The 18,252-nt window shown below is 41.7% G+C and overlaps 2 protein-coding genes across 2 annotated transcripts in view; both read right to left on the reverse strand.

Annotated features, from left to right (window-relative positions):
* Positions 1-18,252, reverse strand: part of RABGAP1L (RAB GTPase activating protein 1 like) — a 177,205-nt gene that overhangs the window by 118,875 nt on the left and 40,078 nt on the right. The window lies entirely within an intron of this gene.
* GPR52 (G protein-coupled receptor 52) lies at positions 2,652-4,648 on the reverse strand. Its single transcript, XM_010213348.2, has one exon. The coding sequence runs from the start codon at positions 4,128-4,130 to the stop codon at positions 3,045-3,047; it is 1,086 nt and encodes a 361-aa protein (XP_010211650.1). The 5' UTR covers positions 4,131-4,648; the 3' UTR covers positions 2,652-3,044.

Genomic DNA, 18,252 nt, shown 5'->3' on the forward strand with positions numbered 1-18,252 from the left:
TTACTAAATTTAAACATTCATGTGACTGGCTACTATTATAGGTCAGATTCTGTCCTTGGAAAGAGCAATAAAGAAGGCAGCATTGAACTGTGCTGGCTATGTTTAATTTGACATATTCCGGGAGACTCAGATGTACAGAGAACAATGCAATTTCCCAGCAACTGGAACGGAGGGCCCAGAGAAGCAAACTAGCACTCTTATATCCATGCAAGCTATCACACTCATGCCTGAAGGAAAAAAAAAAAAAAAGAAAGAAAAATTATGAAAAGAAAGAAGGGAACCTATCATTTGCTTGCAGGGTAGTGGATTTCTACAGTGCTCTCTCAATCCAACTACAGCCTGAGGGGAAAGGAAGTCCTCATCCTACCGGAGCAGTCCCCAAGCCCAGCAGGCTGGCAGAGAGGGAAGTTGCTAACGCTGCTCCTCAGGGCAGCGGGCGGGCGGGCTGCCGAGGCACCTTCTGCTGCAGCCGCTTCCCGGCGAAGATGCCTCTCTGAGCTCCTGTTCACAGGCAGGAGAGCTTCAGGTCGCAGCACATCAGCTCCATTTGTTGAGGTTACACAAGCAGGGTTCAAATAAGGCACTATAAACACTTATGTGTTGGCTTTTACCTCTGTTTGTATCTGTAATTACAGTTCCGCGCTAGTCACAGCTCTGCCTCCTTCAGTTTGGGTTTTTTGCTTTTAATAAGAGGTTTATAAAACTCCAAGTATTTTCTAGAACTACACTCGACTCTCAGGAGCTTGCATAGAAACTTGTTACCAGGAACGTCCCCAAAGGCCAGAGTGGAGAATTGTCCAAGCGTGGAGTGCAGGTACAGAGCTACCTCAGGGTGCGAGCCGTGCAGCTACAGAGCGACTTCGCTGCTATGAAACTAGCCCAGGGAGTTATGAGAAATTGGATATTTCACTGTTCCTGGACTAATTCTCGCATGTTCCTGGACTATTACTGGGAAACCAAGTATAGTAACACTGCTAAATGAGGTCTACGGTTGTTTATAAAAAGGGCCAGGGTTATGCTGCTCTCGAAAGCAGCAGTCTGCCATGGAGGGCCTTGTGAAAGCAGTAAGCTTGCAAAAGGCCGTCACAAACAGATTCCCAGAGGCGTGAGGCAGGATGAGGCATGTGCAAAGAATACCACTCATTTTTGTAGTATCTGTCAGGGATAACTGTCAGCAACAGTTCTGCTTAGCTGGGAGAATGTTTCAAGTCACATTTCAACCCGCTTTCAGGACCATGCCATGTAAGAAATCAGTAGAAATCATTGGAGACAGCAAGTAAGCAGCTTTCATTTTGGGATTTCAGATAGATCCTTCTTAAGTTCTAACCCAAAAACACTTTCCAAGAGAATAGAGCATCACATCAGGGAACTAAAGCCAAGGCTGGTTTTGATATACGTAATACTACTTTATTCCATTGTTTCAGCTTTCTTACAGTTTTAAAAATGTACAGGGGTTCAGAACCACCTCAACAAAACAAACTTACGGGGGTATCGAGCCCCAAACCACCAGTGTGCAAGTGTGGTTCAGCTTCCTTTACAAAAAGTAATAGGCACAATCTCTACACACGCATTTTGGTAAGAGAAGGAATAATAGTGCAGTGTTAAAAGGCACCAATGATCAATAATTGGGCCTTTTTTAAAAGCCAATAACCATCTAAGAAAATTACATTTGGTTCAAAAATAATAATTTAAATATTTCATTTATTGGCATGCATCTGAACCCCTGGCAATTTATTACACAAACCTAATATGCACTCTTGCAAAACAAAAATATTTAATCACTGGACCTGAAAGTCAGTTCATTACAAAAGGAAATACTGAAGCTCTTTGCTTCTATTTGATACTAAACTTTCTTGGTCACCTCCTCCAAGAACACTTCATTAACAAATATCTATTCAACAACTGCACAGAAGTATTTCTCTTAAATTATTTTTTTATCCTGTAGCACTGACCTATTCCATGTGCTATGAAAACATTAGGCACAGACCACAAGCTCTCTTAAAAAAAAAAAAAAAAAGAAGAAAAAAGAAAAAAGTACAGTATGTGCAAGCGAGATTCACAGAAAGGATTGGCAGCTACAACAGTAAGCCATTTAGACGTCCCAAAGAAAAGGTTCTCTTATTTATTTTTAATTTTCTAAGCAGTGATGCACACTGCTGTGTGCCATTATCATATCTGCATTAGGATTATCTGTGTAGCCGATAAAGGAAAAGCTTCAGTACACCCTAAAGGACACTACATCAATACTGTGCGCTAATTTAACACGATCGAGAGAATGAAAGAATGAAGAAGTCATTGAACATGGGCGACTGCGCCTACTCAGCTGGTTGGAAAGGGCTATTTCTTTCTGCAGGAAAAGAGGATCAGGTGGCTTTGGAGCCACCCTCACACCAAGGGTACCAGGAATGCTCAGGAAGGGGAAAATGGAAAAAGAGAAGTAGTAGTTTTGTGAAAATTGTATCAAAATGTGCAATTTTATCCAAAAGCATCATGCCCAGAGCATGTTTTATGAATTGCGGATTATTTGTACAACTGAAAATTGTACAAGATGTAAGCAGAGAGAATGCTGATTATTAATCTGCAACATCTACTGTAAATCCTCAGGAATATAATTTATGGATAGCCACTTACTGTGTTGTTGATTATTTCCTCTTAAATATATTTAAATTCAGAAGGCTACAGTATATTCTGACACAAAGATAATAAGACAACCTTTCTACAAGGGGAAAAATATAAAGTAGTAACTAATAACTAACTGATTTTACAAGGAACCTCCTTTGATTGCTAGTTATTTCATGCCGTTTGGAAGATTTGAGTTCTGACTTTCTTCATCTTCTCTGCTGAATCTCTCCCCACAATTTCAAGAGCTGTATTTAAGTTCAGTGACCCCTCTTATAGCCGCCTTTTCCTTTTCTTGAAATCCCTTTTAAACTCATCCCTAAGATCATAGCAAACTATTCAAGTAAATATTTCTGTTCTGGCAAGTTTCCAGATATATCAAATGCTATCAAAACTCCATGTTTGATTACATGCTCCAGTTCTCTTTAAATAGAGCAGGAATTAGCCCGTTTTCTTGGCTTAGGGTCCCGTATATCCCTGTCTTTTAAACACATACAAGATGAACATATTGTCTCTGACAGTCTCCGGAGTCCCAGCCTGAAAACACTGTTGGAGAGGCTATATATCACACAGTTGCAGAAACTATTGCTTATAGCAAGCCACGTTGTTAAGAAGGAAAGCGCTGGGTTTTCCAACACCCGAGAGCTCTCCAGCAGAAAGTATATGATATAAGGGAGCCACAGCACGTAGAACACGCTGGTTATCCGAAACAAAACCATGGCGTAACGGCGGTCAGGGCTGTGCCCAGTGTCCCCAGCAGCATCCACTTCGTGGCTAGGAAATCGAGCTCTCCGATCATTTATCTCTTTGGTGTGCTGTCGGCAAATTTTAAAGATGTGGAAATAGGTGAAGCATATGACAAAGGCAGCAGGAGCATAGAGTAAGCACACGATAAAGCTCGTGAAATAGGCGTTAGTTAGCCAGGAGGTAGCACACCATTCAAAAATATCTCCGTGGTAACCAGGTTTTCCCCAACCAAAGAAGGAAGGCAAGAAGATCAGACAAGAGTATATCCAGATCAAAATGATGCAGATTCTCAAGCGACAAGGTGTGACCAGTTGGTTATAGGAGAGAGGCTTTGTGATAGCGAGATAGCGATCCACACTGATGCACGCAAGACACGCCATAGAGACGCTTTTTAGCACGGAGATGATGTATCCAAAAACTTGACATGTCAAGGACTCGTGGACACCTGTCGAATAGTGAAGCAGCGACAAAGTAGGAACCAAGCAGCTAACTCCAACAAAAAGGTCAGCATAGGCCATGGTCTGAATAAAGTAGCTGGTGGTATAATGATGCAGAAGTGGAGCACAGTGAAAAACAAATATAACAGTTAAGTTACCCGCAATAATTAAAAACGTTAGCAAGACAATAACAACTGTCTCAAGGATACAGATGTCAACTGCATTGTAGTGACCAAATCCAAGAGGGCAGGAGAGATGCTCAGATATGTTCATAACACTACTGCTCACATTCAGAGTCCTCCATTCAATCCGCCTGGACAGGTTCATGTTTTATGATTTGGGTACACTGCAATCTGAGCTTTAGTGAGCAGATGACCTGCTTGGCAGCAGCTACACTCTGCTTCAGCGTCTCACGATTTCTCTCTGTAGACACTGCCAGTGTTTACATTTGACAGGGTTACAGTCCCATAGCTGTTGATGCCTCCTCAGCATCAGTGCATCACTCTGGCAAACCTTAGTTTTAAGGAAAGAAAGAAAGGAAGAAAGAAGAAAAACAAAAAAGAAAAAACAAAAAAGCCAGAAAGAGAAAGGCCACTGATCAGCTTGTCCAGTGCTCTTGACCAATCTTTAGCAAACACAAGGCACTTCTAAAACAAACAGGTACTGTAAGATAGGAAATAAACACTGAAGAGATACATTCATTTCCCAGGAAAGGAAAGGGAAGTCTGTGACTGTTTATTTTCCTGAGAAAGTCAGTTACTTTGGAATAAAGCAGGGTGAGGAAGGAGGGAGGGAGTAATCTCAGCAAACTCAGGCTTCCTGTGCCAGCAGTTAGAGGAGATAACCTTTCTGGATCTCAATTCAAATCACAGAACGATTAGAAAGGCAAGAATTCATTGGACCAAACTGTGTTTTTTGGCCTCTTTCAGGAGACAATACTCTGTCTCATCCACACTATTTGATTAGAAAGGTAAGGAAAACATTTTTGTCAAGGTTAATTCCAATAGACTCACCACTGTTTGGGTATGAATAATGATTTTTATTTGAAGGGAGACAGGTTGGGGAGAAGGCAGATAGCTCCTCTGACTCCCAAGAAAGAAAATATACATCTTGCATACAATGAGAAAGATCATGTCTATTAATTTAAAAATGAAAATAATTTAAGAAAAAAAAATGGAGGTTTATGTCAATATTCACAATTCCTGTCAACAGTTATAGTCTGTTACAATTATGAATGCCAGAGGCATAATTCAAGGTTCCCACAGACAAAATAAATCCTCTTGAATTTAAATTTTCAGACATGACAATTTTAGAATCACTATCTTTGGGAATTATGCCATTTCTGCCACAGCAGCCGAGCACACAGGAGTTCATAGGTATATCCACGATATTGCTCACCTCTGTAGCAACACCTGAATCATTTCACAGCCCCCCACAGAAGAGGCGCAGAAACTTCCATCTGCATCCTGCCAGGGAGCTAGGGCCATGCTCATGTGCCCAGGAAAGCTGCCATTGCCTATAGCCAGGAGTCGTCCAGAGCCTGCCCCATCTTCCAGGGAGTTTGGGGCTGTCTGCTTTTACCAGCTCATCAGCAGCAAAATAACTGCTCTTAAAAAGAATGTTCTTCTAAAAGAAAGGCATTGCCTTGCTTGTTTTATTTGCAGTTTTGGAGCAAGCATACAGTAAAAGAAAACATCTTCTGTGTTCAGTTTTAGGTAAATGCTTTGTTAGTTCAGGAATCATTAGGTAGGTTAGTAAGCGTACACAATCTTGGTTTTTTTTGAAGGCCCCTAAAACGTTTAAATCGGCGTTAATCGTGGAGTTCCTGAGACTAGGAGACATCCGGCAAGAATCAGTCTAGCCCCAGATAGCGATTTCCAAGGTCATTCAGATATTCTGCTGGCACGGGCTTCAACTCCCTGCAAAAGTACCAGGATCCGCGGCTGCTTCGCGTCGCGCCGGCCGTGCCGCGCGGGGCCGCGGGGGCTGCAGGAGCTGCAGGAGCCCGTCCCCCGGCGGCTGGGCGGCGGGCAGGGCGCCTCGCCGGGGAGTTCAGCGGCCGCCGCGCTCGCAGCTCCTCGGCGTCCCCGGCATCCCGGCGCGGCCGCGCGCAGCGCCCCGGCGGCGGCTCTCACCTCCGCGCATCCTCGCCCGCCGAGAGGCGCCCGGCGGGGCAGCCGCGCCGCCTCTGCCCTCCCTCCTGCCGCCGCTCCTCCCCCTGCGCGCACCTGCCCGCGCCGCCCCCCGCGCCGGAGCCCAATGGCGCGAGCGCGGCCGGGCCGCCCGCAGCGCTGCTCTCGCTGCGCGGCGCCGCCTCCTCCTCCTCGCCGCCCGCAGCCGCGCAGCGCCGCGCGCAGAGGCGCCTCTGGCGCAGCCGGGCGGCCGCGCGACCTGCGGAGCTGTGTAGGAAAACCTGCTGCTAACTCCAAAGAACGGCTTACACGGGGAATGCAAACGCCTAACTTGGTTAAAGAGGTGAAATAGTATTTAAAATTGCTTAAAAGACAAAATTAAGGCACTCAAAAAAAAAAAAAAAAAAAAAAAAAACACTACTCATTTTTTTTCCCAACTCATCCACAACCAGTCCGAAACATGCACCAACTCTCAATTGTTTCACCACACTGCAAACACCTTGAGTACAAAAACATGCGAATTAAGAGGCCGCCTCTCAAAGGGCACCCCCTTTTTAATCCAATTGACACATTTCCTATCCTTGGGAACTGATGCCATTATTCATGGATGGGGAACGCAGCACTCCGGTTTACGCCATAGCTCACAAAAGCAGAACAAGCGGCCAACGTTTGGTCACAAGAGCTCTACCACATGCCCACTCCACACATCACAGGGAGAAGCACAGGGATTTGGGGCTACAGATAAGCAAAATACTTCCGTGAAGGATGGTATCAGGTGGCTTAACAAAATCAGACATTAACAGCCGCAGTGATTCAAATTCTCCCAGTTGCAGGGCAAACCACAGGCAAAATCTTGCTGAGTTGCTCCCAAGCTAACACAGCACCTTGTGCTGGAGCGCAGCCTAGAGCACCTCAGAGCAGCTGCACAGAGCTGAAACAGCAGCAAGCGCAGCGGGGCAAACAAGTGGGTCTGCAGCACCACGGTACTGAGGATCCCAAATCCTGCCCTCCTGCTCCCAGGGGGAACGCCCAGGCCCGAGCACAGGAAAGGGGGCGAGTGGGGTGCCCCCCTGCCCTGCCAGCCCACCTTGGTGCTGGCACCAGCAAAACACAGGGCTGGAACATCTCAAAAGGCCTGGCAGGAAGCCACAAAGCCACGAGACGAGTCAGACAACAACGGTTAAACCCCAAATTAAGAGGACCATGGAAAACTTCCATCTAAGCATGTTTTAGCCAGTGCAGATTTGCATAGCGGTAGCAGTACCGCTGCATCCCTGCAACCCTGCTCTCATGTCACGGCAGTGGGTGTATGAAACCTCCTGTGCATGCAGTGTGCCCAGCCCCGCTAACAAGCACTGCCATCACCCTGGCATCGTGGGGCTTGCAAAGAAACCTGAGCACTGCTACCCAGGTAGGAGAGGACAGCAATAGCAGCAGCAACCTCTGCCGGCTGGCCTCCGTGCACGTGCAAGGCTTTTATTCCACGGTTTGGAGTGACAAACTGGCTCCAAAGTGAGCAAGCTTCAGCGCTTTCCTCGTGGGAAGAGGAGCCGGCTCCCCGCCCTGCCAGAAGCGCTGCCACAAGCTGCCAGCCCCCCAGCTCCCACCTCGCTGTGGCATTTCTAGGAAGGAAGCAGCACAAGCTGCCTCAGACTGATGGCACTAACTTGGGATCTATTTGACGTACATTTGGAGGCAAGTGAAAATTAAAACAGAAATCAGCTAGTCCTAACAGAACTACGCAATCCCAGGCAGGATTTTACAAGATGCAGCAACCCTGAAACTTTGTTTCAGAGGCAGCATATTCAAAAGCTATGTGAGAACAGTTGTCTGTAGAACAGGGATATTTAAGCCTTGGACAGTTTTAAACAAAACATACTTCTAGATTTTATTATTTGCACATAAAGAAGAGAAAGCAAGAAAGAGGAAAGTGTTATATTGAAAGAACTTAATGGCTGCCACCAAGACATCAAAGAAATGCCATAAAATAAATGCCAGAGCTGGCTCTGCTCAGTCCAAGGGCTGAACATGCCCCAGCTGAACGGACAGAGCAATAAAGACCTTTCTTTCAGAACTGCATGAGCTAGAAGCGGCAGAAGTTACCATGCAGAAGACTCACCACCTGATCCTGCTGTGAAGAGGTGACCGAGCAGGACCTGGAGCTGCCTATGAACGACAGTGTTTGAAAGCAGCACTGCTGCGTGCGACCCTGGGAGGAGGCAAGACAGCTGCTCAGGCAGCAAATGTCAGCACAGAGGTAGAGCTGGAAGCTCTGAGCAAGGGAACAGACTGTTACCTATTTCTTGTATTCAGAAAGGAAAAGGATTTGTTTCCAACTCCTTCCCCCCCACACTTTGGTAAGGAAATCAGGCTGATGGAAGCAATTCCTGCAATGCACACAAACCAGTATCTCATTCGCCCTCCTCATATCTAGCTTGGAGTCCTTCAGGGCTCTTTGCCAACACACTGGCTGATCAGTTGGACCAAAGGCACACCATTATTTCTTCCAAAATCTTAAAAGAAACAAGTCATTTATTAGTATAGGGAGATGCAGCTGAGAATGTGAGATAGAAAACATACTAATAGTTATTTATTTAGATATAGACCTGAACAGCTGTATGTATGAACAGCTGTCTGCTGGTCCAGTCTGCCGGTATCATCTTCTTCCCAACGCAACTCTTTTTTTTTTTTTTTTTTATAATATTCTTTTTTCCTCCCCCATTTTTGTCCCAGCTTAAAGAACAAGGCTGTTCTTGCTTTATTTCAATTTCCAGTATCTCTGGCAATTATGTGATCAGCACATCATACAGCCACACTGGTTTTGGTTTTAATGCCTGCAAAAAATAGTGTTCTATAAAGCTTGCTTGTAAACACACCTTAAAAAGATATCAGAGGAAAGGCTATCAGTAGTTACCTTAAAAAGTGGATTGATTTTCAAGTGCATGTGTGGTTTGTTTTAATATCAGAAAATGTGGAGTTCGAAGGTGCTGAAATCCATTTTATTTGTTATTTGGGATGTAAGGCTGTTTCCCAAGCAGTGTTTCCTCTCAAGGCAATCAGACACATGGGATAGTTTAGGCTGGAAGGTGGCTCCATGGGTGACCCGGCACAATCCCCTACTCTGTACTCGCTGTGATTTCGTCCTCCCCAGTATCTAGTCAGAATTTGCCTTGCTGCAGCTTGTCACCAAGGCAAGACACACTTGCACAGTTAGGAAAAAAAAAGTACAGGCTAAATAAATATCTTTTTTATCTACTTTTTCATCTGCTTCTCTGCTCAACTCACTGCCCCTGTTCTTTTGCGAGTTCTTTTTCCAGTGTTATTTCTCATGTGGCAAATATCAGCTGGTGCCATAAAAATGTTAAGAAATCAGAATGTTGTAATACAAAACTAGAAATGGGCAAATACATTATATTTTTTGCTGTGTAGTGGTGAATCAGTAGGGAAAAGTGGACATTCATATTTGTAAGTTAATTGCCCATCCCTTTAATGTTCTGTTATTAAACAACCACATTTAACACCTAAAAGTTTGGAATTTCTGAACTAGTTATTATTATTCATGTGCTTAAACACATGAACATGCTTAAACATTAAGTTATTAGAATAAATTTTAAATAGTCCTACTCATAATCCTAAATTAAATGGTTACCCTTCTGAATTTTACACTGAACAACATATTCTGTTGAGAGTAGATTCCCTCAATATTATTCATAGTGATTCTTCCTATGACCAATGGCTTCACTTTACAATCTCAGCTCAGAGCTGCACATACCACCAAGCTTCTACCCTTAAATGCAATCAAAATAAAACACCCTGCAACAAACTATCATGAAGTGAATTTACTTGAGGAAAATGCTGTGGTTGAGGTCTAATGATAGATGACAATTAGCATTCCTCAGCAATTAAAACATAGCATTTGTTTGAAAGGCAGTACTTGGGAGCAACTCTATGCAAGCAAAACTACTAACTGAGCATACAGGATAAGAAAAGCAGAAAGAAATAATGAAAATTGACAACTCAGAAGAAAGTAGAAAATGACAAATGTAAAGGAGGATTTGTCTTAGGATGCTGTGGGGAAAAAAAAAAAAAAAAGAATATCACACAGGTCCTTAATCAGGGTCATGTGGCTGCCACTAAAACTAGTCCAGCTGCCGTTAAACTAACAGTAACTTCAAAAATTATGCTGGCAAAACAAAATAGGGTTGCTAACTACCACTGCCACAGGCATCCTGATGAAGGGCACTTATTTGTATTGCTTTTCCCTTTAACCTCAGCTTCTGGTTACATGTCTAATGTTTAGGTAATGGTTTGTGAAAGCACAGTTACAGTCTGAAAGCGCCAGCATTTCATTCCAAATTGTCCCTCTGTATTTCAAGTATCACAACAAAGCCCTCTACTGTGCAGTGGTCCTACTGTAACACATTACCTCTGTGCATGGCAATACACAAGGGTGAGCTGAAATGAATTAGCTATTAATTACATTGCACTGCTTTCAGGAGACAGTTAATGTTTTCACCTGTTAAATAAGTCACAAGACAAAAAAAAATAGCAATTAAGAGAACCTTAAATGATGAAATTCTGAAACCTAAAGAATAGCCTGAACAATGAAGGTAGTATTAGCCTTTCTTTTTCTGCAGGAATTATTCCCCATATTTTAAAATAATACTTAAAAGGTGATTTTAATAACATGTTTTAAGAGACGTATTTTGACATAGTTGTATTTTACTAATAGTTTTGTGTCTACCAGGCTAGGAATAACATTTCATAGGAGCATTCAAATTGCTGTTCTGAAAGCACAGTAGGACCTAGAAAGTGTATGTTCAAAAGGATTCTAACTATCTTGGCACAAGCATAAAGCTCAGTCTGTATTAATAGTAATACAGTCATTTTACCATAGCTTGAAGAATAGACTTTAAAACTACTAAAAAACAACAACAAAAAATTAAAAACAAACAAAAAAGATCACTTGCTTTTATTTTTGAACTACTGCAAGCCAAGAAGTTCTCTTGAAAACAACAGCATGATGTTGGGAAAGAGAACCGACTGATTTCATGAGCTCACATGATGAAGAATTTGCCGTAGCCTCGAGTAGGAAGTGAAGCTCCTAAGTCTGCACAGCAGCAACCACTGAGGCACCAGCACAAGCATCACAACCTGACGTTACTGGCACTGTGCTCTTACCACACACATCTGTCAGTCTTGCAGCACCACAAGCTTGCATGCACCAAAGGAAAAAAAAAAAACATTGAAGTACATACAAATGTAACTGCAATTCTTCTGCATTACCTTACTGTATATGTATTTGTGCCCAATATTATTTAAATTCTCCCCAAAGCATTGCCTCTACTTGAACCTTAAAATACACCTGAGAAGTCCCTGCCTAGAGGCCACGCTTACACAAACCACTGTATGACCAGCCGCCCCTTCACACCTCCAATTTCTCCTTCATCTCAGTATGACTAAAAAGACCCCCGCTACAATCTTGTCTACTTACTTTTAATCAAAACAGGTCACACAGCACACAGGATGGACTAATGGCAGAAAATACTCTGAATTCATGAGCTAGTGATGACTACTGTGACCGTGCAGCTGTTCTGAACGCTACAACATAAGCAGCATTAGCACAGCTATTTTATCTTTTCTCTCAAAAAGAGTTTAAACATCTTCAGAACTATTTGCTTCATTTCTATTTTACTAAAATTTGTTGCTGGTGATTATGTGACAAGTGCCTGGACACATCCCATGGGGATTCAGATGCAGGTGCTGCGGATGTGGCCCCAGTTAAGCAGCAATAGCAGGTTCTCCCAGAGCGGCCAGGCCAGATCCACCTCGCGTGCAGGCTCACGTTTTGAGCTGCTTAGAAGTGACATATTCCCCTTTCAGCTTTAATAGAGTAGTCAAACATTTCCTTTAGTAGAGTTTTTAACATAATGTTTGCTCAAGGAGACAAAAGGGGCCATGGGCTCATATAAGCCCCGAGAAACAGGAATCATTTAGGAGAAAAAGCCATAGCTCCAGTTGCTGCTGCAGACAAAGGCAGGGGAGAACTAAGCTCTCCCTACTGCTACTGAGCAACATGCAGCACCGATAACAGATCTGAACTAGTAACACCAATCCCCCCCGTTTCCTGAGAACAATAAAGCTGAAAACAACCCAAGCAAATCTGCGATTTTTGGAAGACTATCTTTAAGCAAGGTGTTACTCAGGATTACTAATTTGCCACTTCTGTGAAGAAGTGGTAAAGAGGACTAGGAAAGGATGGGGCATGAAAACTATTTATAAACGGACGTGTGGCACAATTTCTTTTTCTGGATTTTAGGCTCAGCTTCTTTTCTACCCTCTTTTCCTCGCAGCCGGAACTGCTGGGGAGCTGGTGCTCACAGGCTCGTGCCACAGCAGAATCTCTCAGCACACGTTTGCTGCAAGAGCCAGGGCAGGGAAAGGCCAGGGAACAGCTTCCTGCCAAATGCTGTTGAGAGGCAAAATTCAGCAAACAGCCGCCTGGTTGGACTTCCTGGTAACCCACAGAACCATGTCACACAAGATAATGTACTGAAAAACACAGGGATTTTTTTCCCCAGAGTTAGACTAGATAACTAGAATTTCTAAAAATCATATAACATCCAATAACTATTTTTCAAGCTTAATAGCATCTAAATACATTGAACTTCCATTAATTAGAGAATTTCATCTTAAATTAGTTTGACTGTATTACATAATGAGCACATTTATTTTTATAGCTAGAAATTGGCACATGTAAAATGTTATGTGGTTTGAGAAAACAGTTTTGATATTTCTTTTTTTGAATAAACTGCCATAGTTCCATCTCTCCAAGAAAAAAAGAAATTAAATACATATCTTGTCAGTACTGACAAGAGTTTAAATATCCCCTTAATGAAAAAGTAACAGAACTGAAGAATTGAATTTCAACCTTTACAGTCTACAGTCTCTATTCTTTAAGATGCTGTCCAGAGATACACTAATGACTTTCCTTTTTTTGTGCATTTATTTCGCGTTCCAAATTCTGCCAGTATATTATCACATTGCCTTAGAAAACTTACAAGTGAATACATATATTTTTAAAAACATCTTTTCTATAGCTTGATTTTAAGTCTTGCAAAAATATTCCAAATATTTGAAGTCAAATTTAATCTGCTAATGTCTTTAGAGAAAAAAAAAAAAAAAACAGATAAGCTTTGCTTCCATGAGAAAATATGGTACAAATGCTGTAAGCAACTACCAATTACTTTACATCACTTAGTTTTTAATTCTATGATGCATCTACTTGTACAAAACGTTAGCACTGAGACATCTCAACTACCTGCACACTCTATCCCATTCAATTAATGGGCAAATCATCTTGTGAATTGCTATATCCCAGGCAAAAGATAGTATTTTTGAGACAAGATGCAAGCATTTTGGAAAGGACAGTATCATGAAATATAGAGGTCGAGTCTATAAGTTCAAGTCTAACTTCTTTTACCAATATTCAAACATAAGCCTCTTCCTTCTGCTCAAAATGACAGCTTGAAGCTTAGTGCAAACCTCTCCATATATGTTGATGAAATATCACATATATACACCCCATACATGGCATATAAACCTACCACAAATAATGACCTATAAATAATTGATGTTGTGCCAGGAAGGAATGCCATATGGGAAGCAATGGAAGCATCAGGCTCTACCTGCTCTAATTTCATAGCATGCTAGTGGGTACCTTTTTATACAGCCACTGGAATTAAAGGCGCTTGGAGAGGAGCAGAGCATTTGTACATCCTTCTCCCAGCAGGTCACTAATGTTTGCTGCAGAAGAAACCGAGCATAATTTGTTCCATACTTTTAATGAAAGATAAAGAATGATATGACAGAAATGGAGCTATTGGCTGCAAAACTCAATCAGTCATCTTCAAAGCAATCTTACACTAAGAAAAAACAAGAGACAGACAGCTATCAATAGCACTAAAGAAAAAATATGCTTCCTGGATCAGTAGCACTTGCCTACACCTTATTTACAGCCATCTATCCAACAACAACAACAAAGACAGTTTAACAGTTAAAATATACTAATACTAATATACTAAATACAATGCATATAAAATAAAATTCCAACAGGAGTTTTTCTCCCACGGAAAGGCTTAATGCAGTCATCTGCATTCATTTTTGCACACAAGTTGTGAAAATACTTAATAGTCAAAAAATCTCTTATAGAAACTGAGTAAGAGTGGATGAAAGAATTTATTTTTCTACTTATGTTTTAATCAAAGTGCTCATGGGGAAAAACTTAAGCTACATTTCCTCTCCTTCCAAAAAAGGTTCTTTGTAAAACAAAGCAAGAAAGTGAGGGGAAAAAATGGTTACATTCAAAAAGCTATATTTTATTGTTATGGCAACTGATGTGCTAAAAATAAAGAAATAAAGTTGTTATGGCAACTAGAATTTTAAAGGCAGTCAAAAGTAGAACAATCAAACATTCTGCTGGCTTAAAATGTAACATCTATGACTCAATTTTCAGAAGGAGCTTGAGAGACAAGCAGTTTCTTTTTTTGATTCTTCTTTGGAGCCCACAATTAGCACAAGTTCCAGTGAACTCCACAGAATAACACAAAGGGAAGAAATAAAGGTGAGAAGAAAATGAGTCCCTCAAAGTTCTCATGGTCAGAGAGGAGAAATACAGACTTCATGCTACCTAATTAATATCCTGGCAATCTTCTAGATCCAGGAAACAGAGTGGCTTTTTATTAAAAACAGCAAAAAGACAGTACTGACAGCAGTCATTATAGATGATATGTAACTAAAGGTCACTTAATGATTTCAAATTAAGCAGCAAAAAGTTAAGGAATACCAAAATTCATCTGTCTGAACAAGCTAAGTTCTGCCCTTTATATGCATGGTGTTATCAATAAGAGTGTAATTACAAGAACATAGAATATTTTAATTTCCAATACATGCTAGTTCGTCATTTTAGGGCTCCTAGCTACACAAGCATATCCACTGATACAATCTTAAAAAATTCCCTCCCTCCTATCCAACAGTTGACAGATGTTCAAATTACTACTTTTATAAAAAATTAATAGATCTTTGCACTGGGAGACTTTGCAAGCCCCAAACTCTGCTAAGCCTTAATTAATGTTATGTGAAATACTTAAAGGATACTTCAAAGAATTATGACTAAAAGCAGTAATTTACATGGGAAATATTTTGACTGGAACCACATATGAGAGAGACGCTAGCTTTCCAACGCGGGCCCGCACGGTAACGCAGTGCGTGCCTGGCACGCGCCTTCACCACAGGGACTCGCGGCTCCTCGGAACGCTCCTCCGAACTCCCTGCTGACCAAAGGGAGTCTCTTTGCGCAGCGCACCAGAGCTCCCAGCCTGTGCAGGGCAGCCTGGCAAAGAGTCCAGATCAAAGCCAGGGTCACTTGTGCTAAAGGGAAAGAGTCCCATCAACTCCTTACTGCAGCACATAAATCATGTGATGGAAATCCGAACACCACACAAGGGAGGGCAGCAACCTAACACCACACAAACATCAGCGCATCTTTGCAGTTTTGCTTCACCAACCTCAGTATTAATCCATGAGGCTAGTTAGATACCTAAGTTACTTCCTCTTAAGCATCACAAGAAGTCATTGGTATTTCTAGAGATGCAAATAAGAACACAGCAAAACATGTTAAATAATGAATCTGTGACAGAGTCAAGAGCTTCTATAAAAGAAGCTAAGTCTAACAGCCACCAAGCATAAATTATTAAATCTTAGACATATTGAAATTAAGGTTTTAGAAGTCTGTGTAATGCTTAGGACAAAGAGATCAGGTTGCCTTTGTCCAAGGTTTGCTGCTGACTCAAAACAGGTACAAAGATAGGCTGTTTCAACAGGAGCTTTCCAGGAAATTACTTTCCTCATTATAGAGCATTCTGAGCATAATCAAGTACATGGTTGCCTTAAGTATAACCCTTTAAAGTTCAAAGGCAGAATGCAGCAGCTCATACATCACTCCCCCTAACCAACGCTTACATATGCAATGATATCCTTCATTGTTCCTATTTAGCATCCACTGATCACATTTCTTTTTCTAAGTGAACAAGCAGTCCTTCTATACAGCATAATCAAAAGCATCCTAAAGGAATATTTATTCTAATATTTGCAAGCAGATTTAATTCCTAATACACATTTCTATGTTCATAATTTGTCATGAAAGAACTGCAGAGCAGCAAGCAGTTGTATAGAAAGGCAAAGGAAACCCTGGCAAGCGGGAGGAGGAAGTCAAAAGGTGTGTTTTGTAATTGCATTTACCAACTCATGACCGTAGAGTGCAGCTACTGAGCAGTCATTCCAAATTTGCTAATTAGTCTGCGATACAAGTAACAAGAAACATATGTAATTAGCTTGCAGCTTCACATTACCCTAATGAAGGCATCTTCAGGCTGCCAAGGCAAAGGGGGCCCAGCAGACCTAGTGATAACTCCAGGGACACACAAACTTGTGGACAAATCGAGAAGTGCAGGGAAGGACTTTCCCAAACAGGGATCTATGAACTGCTGGGATGCACGAGCCTTGCACTTGCTAGCAACAGCACAGAGCAGCAGTGAGAGCTGGGAGTCCTGGAGAATGCTTGGGAATTCCTATCTGGAAGCCCTTGTAGCAAGGGCAGGGAGCCTGGATAAGCTGCAGCTTCAAATTGCACCATTGTACAAGACAAGTTAGTTTTACATTCAGGCTGTACACTGGACTACCTAGTCAAAAAATTTTTTGACTTTTAAACTGAACTATTCTTGAAACAAAATGGTCACATCATCATAGTATTCTTTAGACAGCATATGGTTAAAAAGACAAATCTGAACGTCTGTATAGCAAATATTTAGCAGTCAGTTTAAAAAAAATAACTGATTAAAATTCACAACCAGAAAAAAAATAATCCTAGCTGCCAAAATATTTAGATATGTCCACGGAAACATACAGAAAAGATTTTTAGAAGGTGTCGAAGTGCTATCTCACTGTGACTGATCTCCTGTAAATTTGCTCATTAATAGGGAAATTGCTCTTAATTGGTATGAGTAACTCCTCAGTACAAAAGGGAAAAATTATTTCATATGAGATACAGGTTGGAAATAACATCTAGCAACTACAATGTGCAACTCGTAAATTTGATTTTCAAGAGGCAGTCATTTTTAGGTAAGAGCCACTGGTACATACCAATGGGGCACTTCAGTAACCAACTGGAAGGCACAAATGTCCATCCTATTTAAACATCACATTGAAACTGATCAAAATTTCTTCTGGAGATTATGTTGCCACTATTTATATTTGCAAGAATAGAAATTAATTAGTTTAATAAACAAGATGTTTTTAATTCAGTTACTCCTTTTTCTTTCAGTGCAGTCATCTGATTTTTGGATTTCTTTTCCATATTATGTTATACGCTGCTATCAGTAAATTCCTTAACAGTGCAAGTCTCTTACTAACTACTCCATTGCAGTAACCCACAAAGAAGAGTGTTTTGTCTCTTCCTCTCACCTTCAAACCATGCCAGCCCTTCGGTAATGCAGCCTGAATGCCAATTACGCCACCTTTGTTCGAGAGCCGGGAAGTTAGGACAGAAGCAGCGTACACTGAATTTTCAATGAGAGCAATACTGAGAGAAGAACGATTTTTTTATAAATGCATCTTATGTTGTCAGGCACTGCATATTTCTCTGAACAGTCCATGTACATAACAGTTTGCTTAATCTAAGCAGTATCCTATGTGGCAGGAGAGAGATGCGTACCTACACAGTGAGTTTGCTTTCGGAACAGGCAGCACACACGGCAGAGAACTTCAGAGCTGATCCCCTTTTCCTCAGCAGTGCAAAACCCGACACTAGAAATGGCTCCTGCCATTGCTCCCATCTCAGCAGTGACTCAGCGCTGCTGAGACTGCTGGGACATCCCAAAGCTTATTAACAAACCAATACTCAAATTAGGATATCTAATCCACAGGAATATAATGGATCCGTGGGATACCAAGCACTGACCAGGACTGCCAGCTCTTACTGCGCACTACACTGCAAAGGCCTTGCGTCTGCAAGACGGTGACACATTCGCCCACCATCCTCCCCAACAAAACACTTCCTGCCTGGAGCAGTAGTTACATATCCGAAGCCTATGAGCCATCAATTTTAATTCCCAAAAGAAATGCATCAATTTATGTGATTTTTAAAGTTGGTACGCCATACAGTGCTCTAAGAGCCATCAATTGTACTGAGTATTGTTTTAGTGCCATCACAATTATGTATGGAAGATTGAGGTAGACCCCAAAATAATTATTTTCAGCAT

This window comes from Tinamus guttatus, unplaced genomic scaffold (assembly GCF_059628265.1).
Source record: "Tinamus guttatus ecotype Peru unplaced genomic scaffold, ASM5962826v1 Tinamus_guttatus_pri_ptg000211l, whole genome shotgun sequence".
Taxonomy (NCBI): domain Eukaryota; kingdom Metazoa; phylum Chordata; class Aves; order Tinamiformes; family Tinamidae; genus Tinamus; species Tinamus guttatus.

What these genes read in the sequence shown, in the direction of transcription:
- GPR52 (XM_010213348.2), bottom strand. Translation starts at nt 4,130, where the DNA reads ATGAACCTGTCCAGGCGGATTGAATGGAGGACTCTGAATGTGAGCAGT.